The following is a 13,190-nucleotide window of genomic DNA, read 5'->3' on the forward strand; positions in this document are numbered from 1 at the left end:
TATGCCGACTTCAAGACATGTTTTGGAAAAAAATATTTTACAGGCTTGTTTCGTCTGGATGTCCAAGGTCGGATTATGGCCGTTTTTTGTGGAATATTTTCATCTGTGTGTAATAATAAACCCGGAAATGTGAGTCGCGCTGTGTACGTAGAACAGATGGATGGATATTCGTTGTTTGTTGGACAAATGTGTTTATATTACCCCCTGTGGTAATCGCATCTGAAAGTGGTTTACACCGGCGGATTCATGAGAATCTAAGCTTTCCATCGGCGTATAGTGTTTGTATAATCGCGTTTCAGACATTTAGCAAATTGCTTATGCAGATCTCAAAGTGTACCGCGGGCGGGACACTGAAGCGCAACTGAAGCGGAACACCGTATAAAAGCCTTGAGGGGTAAGAGAAATTACGCGATCAGATATAAAGCTTAGGAAACGGATTCTGTACCTGATACAAAGTGGTCGCTACATAAGCGGAATCCGTTGCCTGTGGGTTCCCACCGCTCCGTTTTCTTCTGCTCGCTTCTTGCGCGTTTTATGGCAGTGATCCACCTCTGTCGTCTTTCAGGATCTTTGGGAATCCGATAAAATGCTCTCCCCTTTGCTCGTCCTCGGCTGTTCTGGCATCCCGGGGCGCAACAACTGTCCACCATATGGTGGAACTCTCTGATGTCGACGCTGAAGAACGTTTAGGAGTTAGCTGGCAGTAGTTTAAACAGTGCGCCTTCCTGCCAATATGGCGGTGTTTTGATTTCGACTGTTGCATGCCGGGATTGTGTGACGTCATCTCCCGGAGCTCTATAGGGCGCAATAAAATGATAAAAGGTCATAACAAAAGCACATTACAAAAAGTACACAGAAGTTAAAGGTCAATGGTCACAAGACTGGTTCACTTTCAGCCACTGTTTAAGATGAATTTTGAAGGTTGGTAACATGGGACTCTCCCTTATGGAGAGTGGAAGACTGTTCTAGAGCTTACTGGCTTTTGCATAAGGAGCATGTTTTTCTGTGTGGGATCTCAAAGTCCCCTCTAAAGGAGGCCCTGGTCCTAATGTCTTATTGACTCCTATTTCAGGGTCACAGGAATGTATCACAACCGTCCAAAGTTTAACAATTCAAATGTAAGCTTTACAGAGCATGATCTAACTAATAATTCACCTTTTACGAAGGAAGCCCTTGGGAATGCTTTATAAATGCAACCCAGAAAATTGTGTCTTTTTGTTAAAAACCTGTATTGAATTAGCAAAGACAATTAGGATTGAGCTGTTTCTTAAAGCCAACTGTAGAGCGACAAGAATCTGGTCTGATTTAGAAAGTTGACTTTCTGAAAATAAGTGTGACTTATAAATACACCTAGTTCACTTGCAAATCTGGCTTAATGAAACACCATTCTAGTCAAGACAGAGGGACAGAAAAACGATATACACAGAACAGGAGACACAACCTAGAAATAGAGAATCAGCTAAAAGAACAGCATAGATCACTAAATTCAATCACAGTGAGCAACTGCAGACTTTTCCAGGGGCAGGAAAAGGAGCTGTTCTATTTTCCCATTGCTATGTGAGCATTAAGAACAGGCAGCAATGACACATCTTTCCGTCAAATCTATTCCAGATGTTTCCATGATTAATTAGGTCAGATGTACTGTCAGTTTACTGTTTGACTAAATTTACTAACGTGTGTGTGTTGTGTTGTGTGCATGTGTGTGTTTGATTGCAGGGACCCCTCCTCTCATAGTGTGATATCTCTGTGGGAGATGATTCGTTTGGTCAACATGCTGATTGTGTTCCGTTTCCTGCGCATCATCCCAGATATCAAGGTAATCAGCAGGCAGCTGGAGGAGGATGTTCAGCTCATTTGAATTCAGCCCTCCAAGCAAATGCATCCTTTGTAAGAAATTGATGAATTAGAATCCTTAAATCAACGCGAGTTACAATCATATAAACACACACTCATAAATGTAGGTAAAACCTCATAATCGGCTCATTCACGCTTCTTTTTTCAGCATCAGCAGTAATTCAGTGATAGTAATTGTTACAGGCGTGGTGTTTGAACCCAAAAAAAAGCAGGCACTCAGGCAGGCGGATAAATTAACAAGGATTTACTTAAGAAACTCAACATAAAACTCTCCACACAGGAGGCACAGGAACAAACAGAACGGGGATTTAACTGAACTAAGGGTGACGGACCAGACGGCCGTGGTATGGGCTTAACTAAACTAAACGGGGAGGGATGACTCATGTTTGTCCAGGGGGTCGGGAGCCAAGGATGGAGCTGATGAGAGCCGGTGGCGGGGTTGTGGCAGGAACAGCGGGGTAGGGAGAACCAAAGCAGACGGGGGGAGTCCAGAGCGGGAGGGGAGATGGAGCAGACGAGGGTTTCCAGGACGAGAGGGGAGACGGAGCAGATGAGGGTTTCCAGGACGAGAAGGGAGACGGAGCAGACGAGGGTTTCCAGGACGAGAGGGGAGACAGAGCTGACGATGAAGTCCAGGGCCGGTGGGGAGACAGAGCTCAAACAGACGGGCGTGACTCTGACAGGGAACCGCAGGCAATGACCCAGCGCAGAGCGGTGGGGAGAGTCTGGCTTTATGAGCCGCTGATGACTGATTACGAGCGGCTGCGGAGGAGCGCAGCCGCTCGTAATCAGGTGAGACGGAGCACAGGAGAGGAAGGGGCCGTGACAGTAATGGACAGTGGAGCTAGTCTTGCATGACTGTACAACATTGTAAAAGTTTAAGCAGTTTTTAAAAGTTATGGTCAGATACAAGAAGTCTCACACAAGTCAACATTAAAAAAATAAATAATAAATAAATAGTCACATGAATACATTTTTCACACACTGCAACTAAATAAAACAATAATTGGTGAAAACCACAACTTATTATTACTCATTGTGTGACAATCATCGTTGGTTCGTCTGTTTGTCTGTTCGCAACATTACTCAAAAACAGATGATCGGATTTGGATGGAATTTTCAGGGAAGGTCAGAAATGACACAAGGACCAACTGATTAGATTTTGGGAGTGATACAGCTTATAGTTTCAATCCATGGATTTGTTCAAGATTTCTGTGTCATTGCGAGATAGCGATACGACGTCACTGCAACCATGATTACAAGTGAACATGATGTCAGCTGCCTGCTGATGATCATATGATTGCAATCCAACTACATATCGACCGATGCAGACCTATCGGGACTTGTCTGTTGGAAATGATACAACGAACAATTGATTATGTTGTGGCTTTGTTTCAGAGCCCCATCAATTCCCACTGCCCACTATGTATTTAGGTCACCTTGTTGCATACTAAAACAAAACACTTCAAAAGTGTGATTATGTTTTAGAATGCCAATTTTCCCAAAGATTCTGTCATTGTAGCAATTGTGGTGTTGTTGGTAGATTCAGAATAACTGGTGGTGTTGTTGCTTCACCATAAACTAACTGTACTGATTGGATGAAAGTTGATAATGTAAAGTCAATATCACGGTCATGAGAGGTGACATAAAGACATAATGTGAAATAAAATGGCTCTATAATGACAAATGTGTAAGAATACATTTTGAACAAGCAGATATGTACAACAGCCTGTAGTTAAGTAATAGACATGTATATTTGGTTAATGTCATATTGTCTGTGTTCTGACAATATGACAGTAACCAAGTGAACATAATAATCGATGCAACCGCTATTACTATTTACACTGTGCATTTTTGCACATTATTAAATTGTAAAAAAAAAAAAAAACAGAAAACAATTTGATATATCTCAAAGCAATAGCAAGAGTGAAACAAGGACCCCCAGTAAAACACCGTGTTATGTCTTCTCTTACGACACAAAGCTTCATTGACAGACACTGCATCCTCATGACACATACATTTTTGAATGTTTACATCCTTTTTTTTTTTTTACCTTATCTATGTGCATCTTGTTCGACAGCTCATGGCTTTGGTTGCAAGTACACTGTTGGATCTGGTGAAAAACCTTAGAGCATTTGCAGGGATACTCGTGGTGAGTGATATTGCCATATTTCAGCTGATCTGCAGTTTCCCTTTGTCAGATATGTGATTAAAAAAGTCCTAATGGATGAAGACCATTGTCCAATCTCTCTGGGTCCTAAAACCACATATTTCTAGAATCTATGAAACCTTGAAAACAAAGGTTTTCAAATAATTACATTTACATTTACAAAGTAGTTTGCATATTAATATCTTCATCATGCTCTCTGTGCAGGTGGTGTACTATGTGTTTGCTGTGTTTGGGATCTGGCTTTTCGAAGGTGCCATTAAACCTCCTGCAGGGATGAGGTATGAAGTATTCTATAGGGAGCCAAACAAGACATCTAATGGCACAAAACCCTTTCCCATAATTTTGTTTTTATTTAGCCTTTGTTTATACAGGTAGTCTCATTGAGACACTGAGCCTCATTCTCAAGAGAGAGAAGTTACAATAATAGCAATATCCTACTGACTTTGAAACTTTGGAAACCTTCTGCTCCCATATGGAGAATCAGAATTAAATGTAAATTGTTAAGCTGTAGGTAATTAAATACCTGTGTCAGTGAAGTGGCATTACTGACTTGACGTGTTGGAAATGGAGATTATGCTGGTTTAGTGAGTCATTCCTGACGGTGTGTGGGTTAATATATGTTTGTGTGTTTTTCCCAGTGTGCTCTCCAATACCTCCATGGAAAACATCACCACTAACTTTAGCATGGAATGTGGCACCTATGAACAGCTGGGCTACTGGCCAAATAACTTTGACGACTTCGCTGTGAGTAGCAAAAAACATCAGATCTGTATTTATATTGCTGGAGCTGCAGTGTTACACTTAGAAGAAAATTCAGAAGAGTAAAAAAGAATTTAATTCCCCCATTTTTTTGTTCAGGCAGCCATTATTTTGCTCTATGATGTCATGATAGTCAACAACTGGCAGGCCTTCGTGGATGCATACAGCAGATACACCACAGAGTAAGAAAGATGATATTTTATACATGCACAGCAGCTGTTGTGACAGTTACTGTAATGATGATGGTGTTCTATGTTTCCCAGGTGGTCCAAGATCTACTTTGTGTGTTGGTGGCTCACCTCCTCTGTCATGTGGGTCAACCTGTTTGTGGCGCTCATCTTGGAGGTCTGTTTACTCAAACATTAGACATATTACTTTATACCACGGCTACAGAAAAATGCAACATAAATAGTTCCATTCAACAGTTTAACTGGTTTTCTACATTGTGCAGACCACAGCAACAGAACTTCTCTTAGTGTTAGACAGACTAAAGTCTTGTATAGCCACTAACAACACAATGCTATATCAGTGCTGAAGAGTTGTCTGGCTGCACCTCCTTATTATAATTAAAAACAGTCAGGATTGTTTTTATATATTTAAAGCAATCACAATAGTCTTGAGCGGTACTAAGTCCAAGATTCAGCAACTGTGTCCACTAAAATGGTGGAGAGACTATTACATCACATATGCATCAGTATTTATGATCCCAGCAAATTTGCTCCTTCTGCAGCAGCTGTCACTCTCTAGCAACTTGCCCTCAAAACCCAACAGAACAAGTCACTAAACCTATGTCACATCTGCTACTTCTCACAGTTAGAATTCACCCAGCCTCAGAGTTGTTTATTTTTAAATCAAGCATCTTGAAACAGGTTCTAACCACAAGACATTCTACTTTTTTCAGCATATTTGAGTGTTATAATCTTCAGTCTGCAATTAAAAATCCAGAGGCAGTGTCCCCACTACCACCCAAAGCAGTTCAAAGACCCTGACCTCAACAATCTGCTGTCCCCATTCCTTACACCGGGATGCCAATTTCACTTATCTCTAATCTCAACCTCAACCGCTTCTGCTCTCATTCTGGCGCCAGGAGCCCGGTTTCACCATAGGTTTGCTGCTTACATTTCTAGTACTGTGATGCTAGTTTCTTCCACCATTATAAATCCCCCTGTGAACCCTCTGTTTAAATTTCTAGCACAGGGATGCTTGTGGCTCACACCTCATCATCATCATAATAATAGTAATAATCTTTATTTATATAGCACTTTTCATACAGGAATTGTAGCACAAAGTGCTTTACAAACAGACAAATAATTAAAATAGATGAAAGAAATTGTGACCCAAATCCACCCCACTCAGCCCCGAACCCACCCACCCGGCAATCCATACACTATAATGTTAAAAGCAACATACCGGTAAATAAAAGACAGTAATAAATCAGGGACATTGTTATACCCAGTACGTACTGAGGAAACACCATCTTAAAGGTTTAAAATAGGAAAACACTGGAAGTTAGTTTAAAGTGTAAAATAAATAAAAATAAATGAATAAAATAAATCCATAAGTAGATCAGTAAAATAAATAGATAAATAAGTAAATAAATTAAATATATCATATAATAAAATAAAATAGAATAAAAGATAGATAAAATAAAATAATAATAAAGATAATAATAATAATAATCTATTCGTCCGGTTTCCCCCACTTATTATATAACTGTCTCCTTCAGGGAACAGACGTTATGTCAATAACTTCTGTTCCCTGAAGGAGAGGAATGACGTACAAGACCTGGTTGTTTGCGATGACAGGTTTTGTTGATAATAACCAAAATCACTTAAGTTCGTAAATCAATAGCGATGGCATTGTATGGCCAAAAGCAGTGCTTTTAGGCAGTCCATATTTTCTTTTCTGTCTGTTTTAGCCACGTGATACCCACAGGAATTTAAGTACTTGATTGCATAACCATTGTTTCTGATGACTGCAGTCATGTGTCTTGGCATGCTCTCCACCAGCTTCTGACACTGTTCTGCTGTCACAGCAGCCCATTCCTGTTACACAAATTCAAATGAATTTGCCCTGTTTTTGAGCTTGTAGTTCTCCATTTTGTATTTGATGATTTTCCACAGGTTTTCAATTGGATTTAGATCTGGTGATTGAGCAGACCATGGCGTGATTCCAATGTTCTGGTTCTCCATCCAAACTTGAACTGACCTTGCCACATGGCAAGGTGCATTGTCTTGTTGGAAAATCCAGTCATTGGAGTCAGGAAAGGGTTTTCCAGCTGATGGAAGAAGACTGTTTATAAAAGTGGTCCTGTACATGACCTGGTTCATTCGTCCTTTCCACAGTTGCATTTGTCCTGTTCCACCCATACAAACAACCCCAGATTGTCTCTGATCCACCCCCATGTTTTACTGTAGTGGCAAGACAGTCTGGTTTATAGGCTTCTCCAGGCTTCCTCCTAATCAATAAGTTGGCTGAAGTGGGCATCAACTGAAAAATTGAATTAATCACTGAAGAGAACCTTAGCCCAATCATCAATGGTCCAATCCTTGTGATCTCCAGCAAAGATTAACCGGGCTTTTCTCTGCCTTTCATTGATGAAGGGCTTCTTCCATTCCCTGTGTGATTTCAGACCAACTTCAAGGAGTCGGACTCAAACTGTCCTTGCTGAACAAGTCACATTTCTCAACAGTGCCCACTCATTTTTAATGTCCCTGGAGGTCTGATGACGATTTCTGACATAGAAAGGGATGAGTTCACGGTTATCTGGTGGAGTAGAAAGACATTTCCTGCTGCAACCAGCTAGGAATTTGGTAGTACGATGTTTGCCTTGTTTTTTTCTTGGTGTAGTGAACAACTGTCTTGGAGATCTTCAGTTTTTTTGCTAACTGTCTCTCACTAATGCCAATTTCTTGCAGTGTCAAGATAGCTGCCTTTGTGGCTTCACGTAATTCTTTTGTTTTAGGCATTATGTGAGAGCTGACAACTTCTGAGTTGTGCTAGGGGTTGAATGTAAGCAGGAAACCACTCTAGGCTTTTACATGTACAGTGCTGCTTATGACATGAAATGGCCTCTTATATGCCCTGGGAATACAATTAAGCTTACGCACATCAAATAGGACATAAAGTATTATACAATCATCTGCATTTTTTGTTGCGTCCATTGTATTCTTCAGGTAATATACCTTTAGTGGTACCAGGCATTAAAATGAACAAGAAATTGAAGAAAACAAAGGTGGTCTAATAATTTTTTCCATGACTGTATGTCATCAGACATCATCCACCTTTAAGGAGTGAAAAGAGGTGTCTTCAGTCAAACCACTTGAGGCCATGATACTATATGTGTTGTACCTCATTCCTCTCCTTCACGGAGCAGGCGTTATAGACATAACATTTGTTTTTTCAGCTTCTTGAAGGTTTTTCGTCTATGGTTCATGCCTTTCCTGTTTTGGTTCAGTCTGGCTGCTCCAGGCAGATAAATCCCATGTCCACTACCTGCCAAGCCACAAACAGCTGAGAGCCACATGAGTCACCAGATGACCTTTCCTGAGCCAAATCAACAAGTCAAAACGGCAAACAATGAATTCATCCAAAACCTGATTTACCTATGACCCATAGTGCTACATTGCTGTTCAAAAATTTAACAAGGAACACTTGCATTGAAGAATGTGTTCCTGCAGTACAACAAACACACATACTGTAGTTTGAGCCAAACTTCACATTCACTGTCATACTTCCACAAATGCAATGCCACAAACAAGAACAGCAATTGTACCATCACCTGCTGGTGAGAATAGTAAACCAACAGATGCACCACTTCCCTCTGTTCGAATAAAATTTGATTTTAAAAAACACTTTTAAAATTTTTTAGAAGTTTTTAAAAGTTTTAGGAAATTCCAGAGCTGCTTTGTATAATGAAAGTATGATACACATTATGTAGTTATGTTTTCATAAAGAAATAATGGGCTTGAAACCATGTGCCACAGACAGGAAAAAAAACAAGTCTGGTTGGATTTGTAACAAAAAATAATCCTAATGTACTGTACATCCACCGTGTCTTTGAAAATAAACTAAATATTAAATGTGCTAAAACATGAATTCCATTTTTTTTGCTTTCAAACAGAACTTCATCTACAAGTGGGACCGCAGTCACAGCTGTTCTGTTACAGATGTGGAAAGGATCAGATATGAAACCTCAGTTCAGCTCATGTTCAGGTAGGTTGGCACTTCTGTTTTCTTCGAAGTCTTAACTAAATCAGAACAAAAAAGTCTAGTTGTCTAACCACTGCTTACTTCTTCTTACTTTCCAATTGTTTATTTCATTCCTTGATGTGTCCCCTCTTTCTGTGCAGGGAGCAGGTTCAAGAGCCAACAGAAGAGGAATTAGTTTGTCAGCTACACCAGCACCCCCACTTACACCTACAGTGGTGACACAGAGCACCAGCACCTACCTGCCACACAGAGTTAAGGCACTGTTACTAAAGTGGAGCACAGAAACATGGAGGGATCAGTGTTCTAGCGTTCTACTGCTATGTTATTTTAGGCGTGTTTTATCGAAATTCCTTTAACTGAAAAAAAAGTAGGACATTTTGTTTTATTATTTGTAAAGTTTAGTAAGAATTTGTAATAACTGCTGCTGTAAGAGGACAGTAATTGGCATGATAGTCTTCAGATTTTTTTTTTTTTTTTACAAAGATTTAGATTGCTTTTCAGTGGATGTACTTTCTCCACCACAAACTAATTGTGAACTTCAGGACCATCGCCAGCTTTTTAGAAAAACATGCTGACTTGAGCATCATTTTTAGCTGAGTGTGTAAATATTGGTATCACGGAACAGGACAGTGCTGTGGCCGGGCTCCATTCACAGTATTATTAACCTTAACCCTGACCAGCCTGTTGCTCTGCACAGGATCCTTGGGGCAGCGGGCAGTCTGTGAGAACTACCTAATTAACAAACAATTTCCATGGTTTCGGCCACTTTTTAGAATCTGTCCTGATCTCTTCTGACAACCTGGCAGCCACCCCCAGGTTCACAAAAATCAGCTCAAATCAGCACATATGTGGTATATGTGAGGTTTTGTAGCAGCACACTTCCATGAGGCAGGAATGTCACCAACAAAACATAGCTTGAGGAAATAATGGTTAAGTTTGTCACCAAGTTTTACAAGGAAGCAAGGAATGCCATTTTATTGGTATCCTACACTAAATTCCTCTTAATTCTGCACCTACCCACCAGCAGTAACAAATATTGAATACAAAGTACTATCCAGACTAAACCAGTGAACACCATTATTTTAAGTGTATCAAACTACTGCTTGTCTCTCTCCTTGAAGCTATAACTTGTTCTACTATACATTATGATAAGCAGCCCCCAGCACAAGACTCCTTCATAGGATTCAAACCACAGTAGAAGCAGTCACTGGAAACACCCTTTTGTCTGAAAGTGAAGGATTTCCAAAGTGTTTTTGCAGTGAATGGCTGTTTGACTGATGATAGAATGATCATGTCTGCTTCATTAAATCCACCTGCCAATGTCACAGATGCCAAAGATAAATGTGGATGTTATGTAACAGTTCCAGGAAATGTCAATAATATTAAGTTTACGCAATGATAAGATTTGCAGTCAGGTCCATAAATATTTGGACATTGATACAATTTTCAGCTCTGTATACCGCTACAATGGGTTTGAAAGGAAAAAATCAAGATGTGCTTTAAGTGCAGACATTTAATTTTAATTTGAAGATATTTACATCCAAATCAGATACAGGAATTACTTTTTAGCGGAACAAAAATAATTGGACAAACTATCATAATCATGAATCATATTGTCACTTTAAATATTTGGTTGCAAATCCTTTACAGTCGATGACGGTCTAAAATCTGGAACCCATAGACATCACCAGGTGCTGGTTTGGTCCCTGGTGATGCTTTGCCACTCCTCTACTGCTGCTGTCTTCAGTTCCTGTTTTTGAGGCATTTTCCTTTCAATTTTGTCTTCAGCAAGTGAAATCCATGCTCAATTGGATTCAGGTCAGGTGATTGACATGGCCACTCTAAAACATTCCACTTCGTTGCCTTAAAATACTCTTTGCTTCACAGTACACTTTGGGTCATTGTCCATCTGCACCGTGAACCACCGACCAATGAGTTCTGAAGCAATTGGCTGAATATGAGCAGGTAATATTGCCTGAAACACTTCAGAATTCATCCTGCTCTGTTTGTTAGCAGTCAAATCATCAATAAATACAAGAGAACCTCTTCCATTGGCAGCCATGCATGCCCACGCTATTTCAATATTACCACCATGCTTCACTGATGAAATGATTTGCTTTGGATGTTGAGCATTTCCTTCCCTTCTCTGGACTCTTCATATTATTTTCGTATATGTTGATCTTTGTCTCATCTGTCCATAGGATGTTGTTCCAGAACTTCACAGGGTCTTACTGTTTCTTGCCAAACTCTTAATCTGGCCTTCCTGTTTTTATGGCTCACCAATGGTTTACACCTTGTGGTGAACCCTCTGTATTCACTCTGGTGAAATCTTTTCTTAATTGATGACTTTGACACAGATAGACCTAGCTCTTGGAGAGTGTTCTTGATCTGGCCAGCTGTTGTGAAGAGGTTTTTCTTGACCATGGAAAGGATTCTTCTGTCATCCACCACACTTGTTTCTCACGGTCTTCCAGGTCTTCTGGCGTTGCTGAGCTCATCAATGCATTCTTTCTTTTTAAGAATGTACCAAACAGTTGATTTGGCCACACCTAATGTTTATCTCTCTGATGGGTGGATTTAGATTTTTCACCCTAATGATGGCTTTCTTCACTGACATTGACAGCTCTTTGAACTTCATATTGGGTGTTGACCTCACCAGATTCAAAACACAAATGCCACACCTGAAATGAACTCTAGACCTTTTATCTTGTCCTTGTAAATGAAATAATGAGGGAATAACACACACCTGGCCATAGGACATCTGAACAGCCAATTGTCCAGTCATATTTGGTCCCGTAAAAAAGATGGTGGGCACTTTCACCTGATTAGGATGTAAATACCTTCAAATTAAAGCTGAAATTCTGCAGTTAAAGCACATCTTGACTGTTTCATTTCAAATCCATTGGCTGTGCACACCACCAAATGCTGAAAATTGTGTCAATGTCCAAATATTTATAGACCTGACTACATTTTCCTGGATCAACACCAAAGATCAGTCCCTGGTTTGTCATTGGCCTATGATCTGATTATAGATTGTTGACACAACCTGCTTATTGTCCGTGACTCTGATAGACACATGAAACCAAGAACAAAAGTTCCTTGGTCGATGTAAATATGGCGTTCGATTAAAATATTAACTTTATGTCTGAGAACTGTTACTGTTGAATGTGTGACTACTTCATATTCACACCTGAAATACCAATATGTAAAGCTTCAAGGTCATGAATGAGGTGATGGGAATCCACGAGTGGGTCTTTAGATGAATATATTCTGAGAGTAATAGTGCTGCTGGTGAAGCTTGAGGCTGCATGCTGGATTACCATCCATTCATTATATGAACTCATGGTAAGTCTTTGTACAGTGATATCTGCTTTGAAAACTACGCATTCAGACATATCAAAAGGTGAAAAGGGAAAAGCTCACTCCATGTGACTGAGTCCTTCTGTTACTTGAATGAGCAGACACAGTGTGCCTTGACATTTATAAAAACATAGTTTGATGCGTTTTATTTGTGAAAAAGATTTGTTAGAAATACGGCTGTTTGTTTAAATAAGTATTTAGAACTGATTTTAAATAAATATTCTGCATGAATGTAAAGATTTATTTTTGTGATTTTATGGATTTCTATCTCCAGTTAAGAGTATCACCATCATTTTTGCTTTAAAATAGGCAACTAGCTGTGCATGCAATCCCCAGTGTTGCTTCGTTACCAATTACTTGGTCTGGGGAATTCTCACTTCATAGTTAGTGCTGCTAATCAATAATCTGCATTTCTGCTGTCTTAAATCTTTGTAGTAGCTGTTGTTGTTGATGTCTGAAAAATGACTTGTTGACAGAATTTCTTCAGAAATTTTGGCAACACTGTTCTCCGTGCTGAGTAAAATTAAGTCAGTCATCAGAAACAAAGGTGACCATATGAATTGTTAAAAAAAATAAAGATTTCAATTTCAGTAACAAAAGATGTGTTGACTTTTGTTGCATCAAGTTCCCACTGTGGGGCGTGTATCTTTAATATTGTAAAGCTACACTGTTCGTGTTTGATTTTACTTGAGAGCAGTATATTCCTTTTAACTCAGAGGTAATTTAGTTTGTGTCTGGTGATTTAGTTTTGAACCATTTGACATTTAAATGATATCACACAGAAGTGTACTCACTTTTCTTGTATACTGTACAGTGTAATTGACTATAGTAGGTC

At 39.6% G+C, this 13,190-nt stretch overlaps 1 protein-coding gene across 5 annotated transcripts in view; it reads left to right on the top strand.

Moving 5' to 3' along the window:
* The window catches only part of tpcn2 (two pore segment channel 2), a 38,007-nt gene extending 25,053 nt beyond the window's left edge, over positions 1-12,954 (top strand). For 4 of the 5 annotated variants that reach the window (XM_022204345.2, XM_051942004.1, XM_051941991.1 and 1 more), the window contains 8 exons: positions 1,717-1,816; positions 3,935-4,006; positions 4,229-4,302; positions 4,663-4,768; positions 4,883-4,965; positions 5,047-5,128; positions 8,907-8,998; positions 9,136-12,954. In XM_022204345.2, coding sequence (XP_022060037.1) covers positions 1,717-1,816; positions 3,935-4,006; positions 4,229-4,302; positions 4,663-4,768; positions 4,883-4,965; positions 5,047-5,128; positions 8,907-8,998; positions 9,136-9,214 — 688 coding nt within the window. In that variant the 3' untranslated portion in view covers positions 9,215-12,954. The remainder of the gene's footprint in view (positions 1-1,716; positions 1,817-3,934; positions 4,007-4,228; positions 4,303-4,662; positions 4,769-4,882; positions 4,966-5,046; positions 5,129-8,906; positions 8,999-9,135) is intronic. The other variant, XM_051941996.1, reaches the window with a different exon arrangement.
* The last annotated feature ends 236 nt before the right edge of the window (positions 12,955-13,190 follow it).

The sequence above is a fragment of the Acanthochromis polyacanthus genome, chromosome 2 (assembly GCF_021347895.1).
Source record: "Acanthochromis polyacanthus isolate Apoly-LR-REF ecotype Palm Island chromosome 2, KAUST_Apoly_ChrSc, whole genome shotgun sequence".
Taxonomy (NCBI): Eukaryota; Metazoa; Chordata; class Actinopteri; family Pomacentridae; genus Acanthochromis; species Acanthochromis polyacanthus.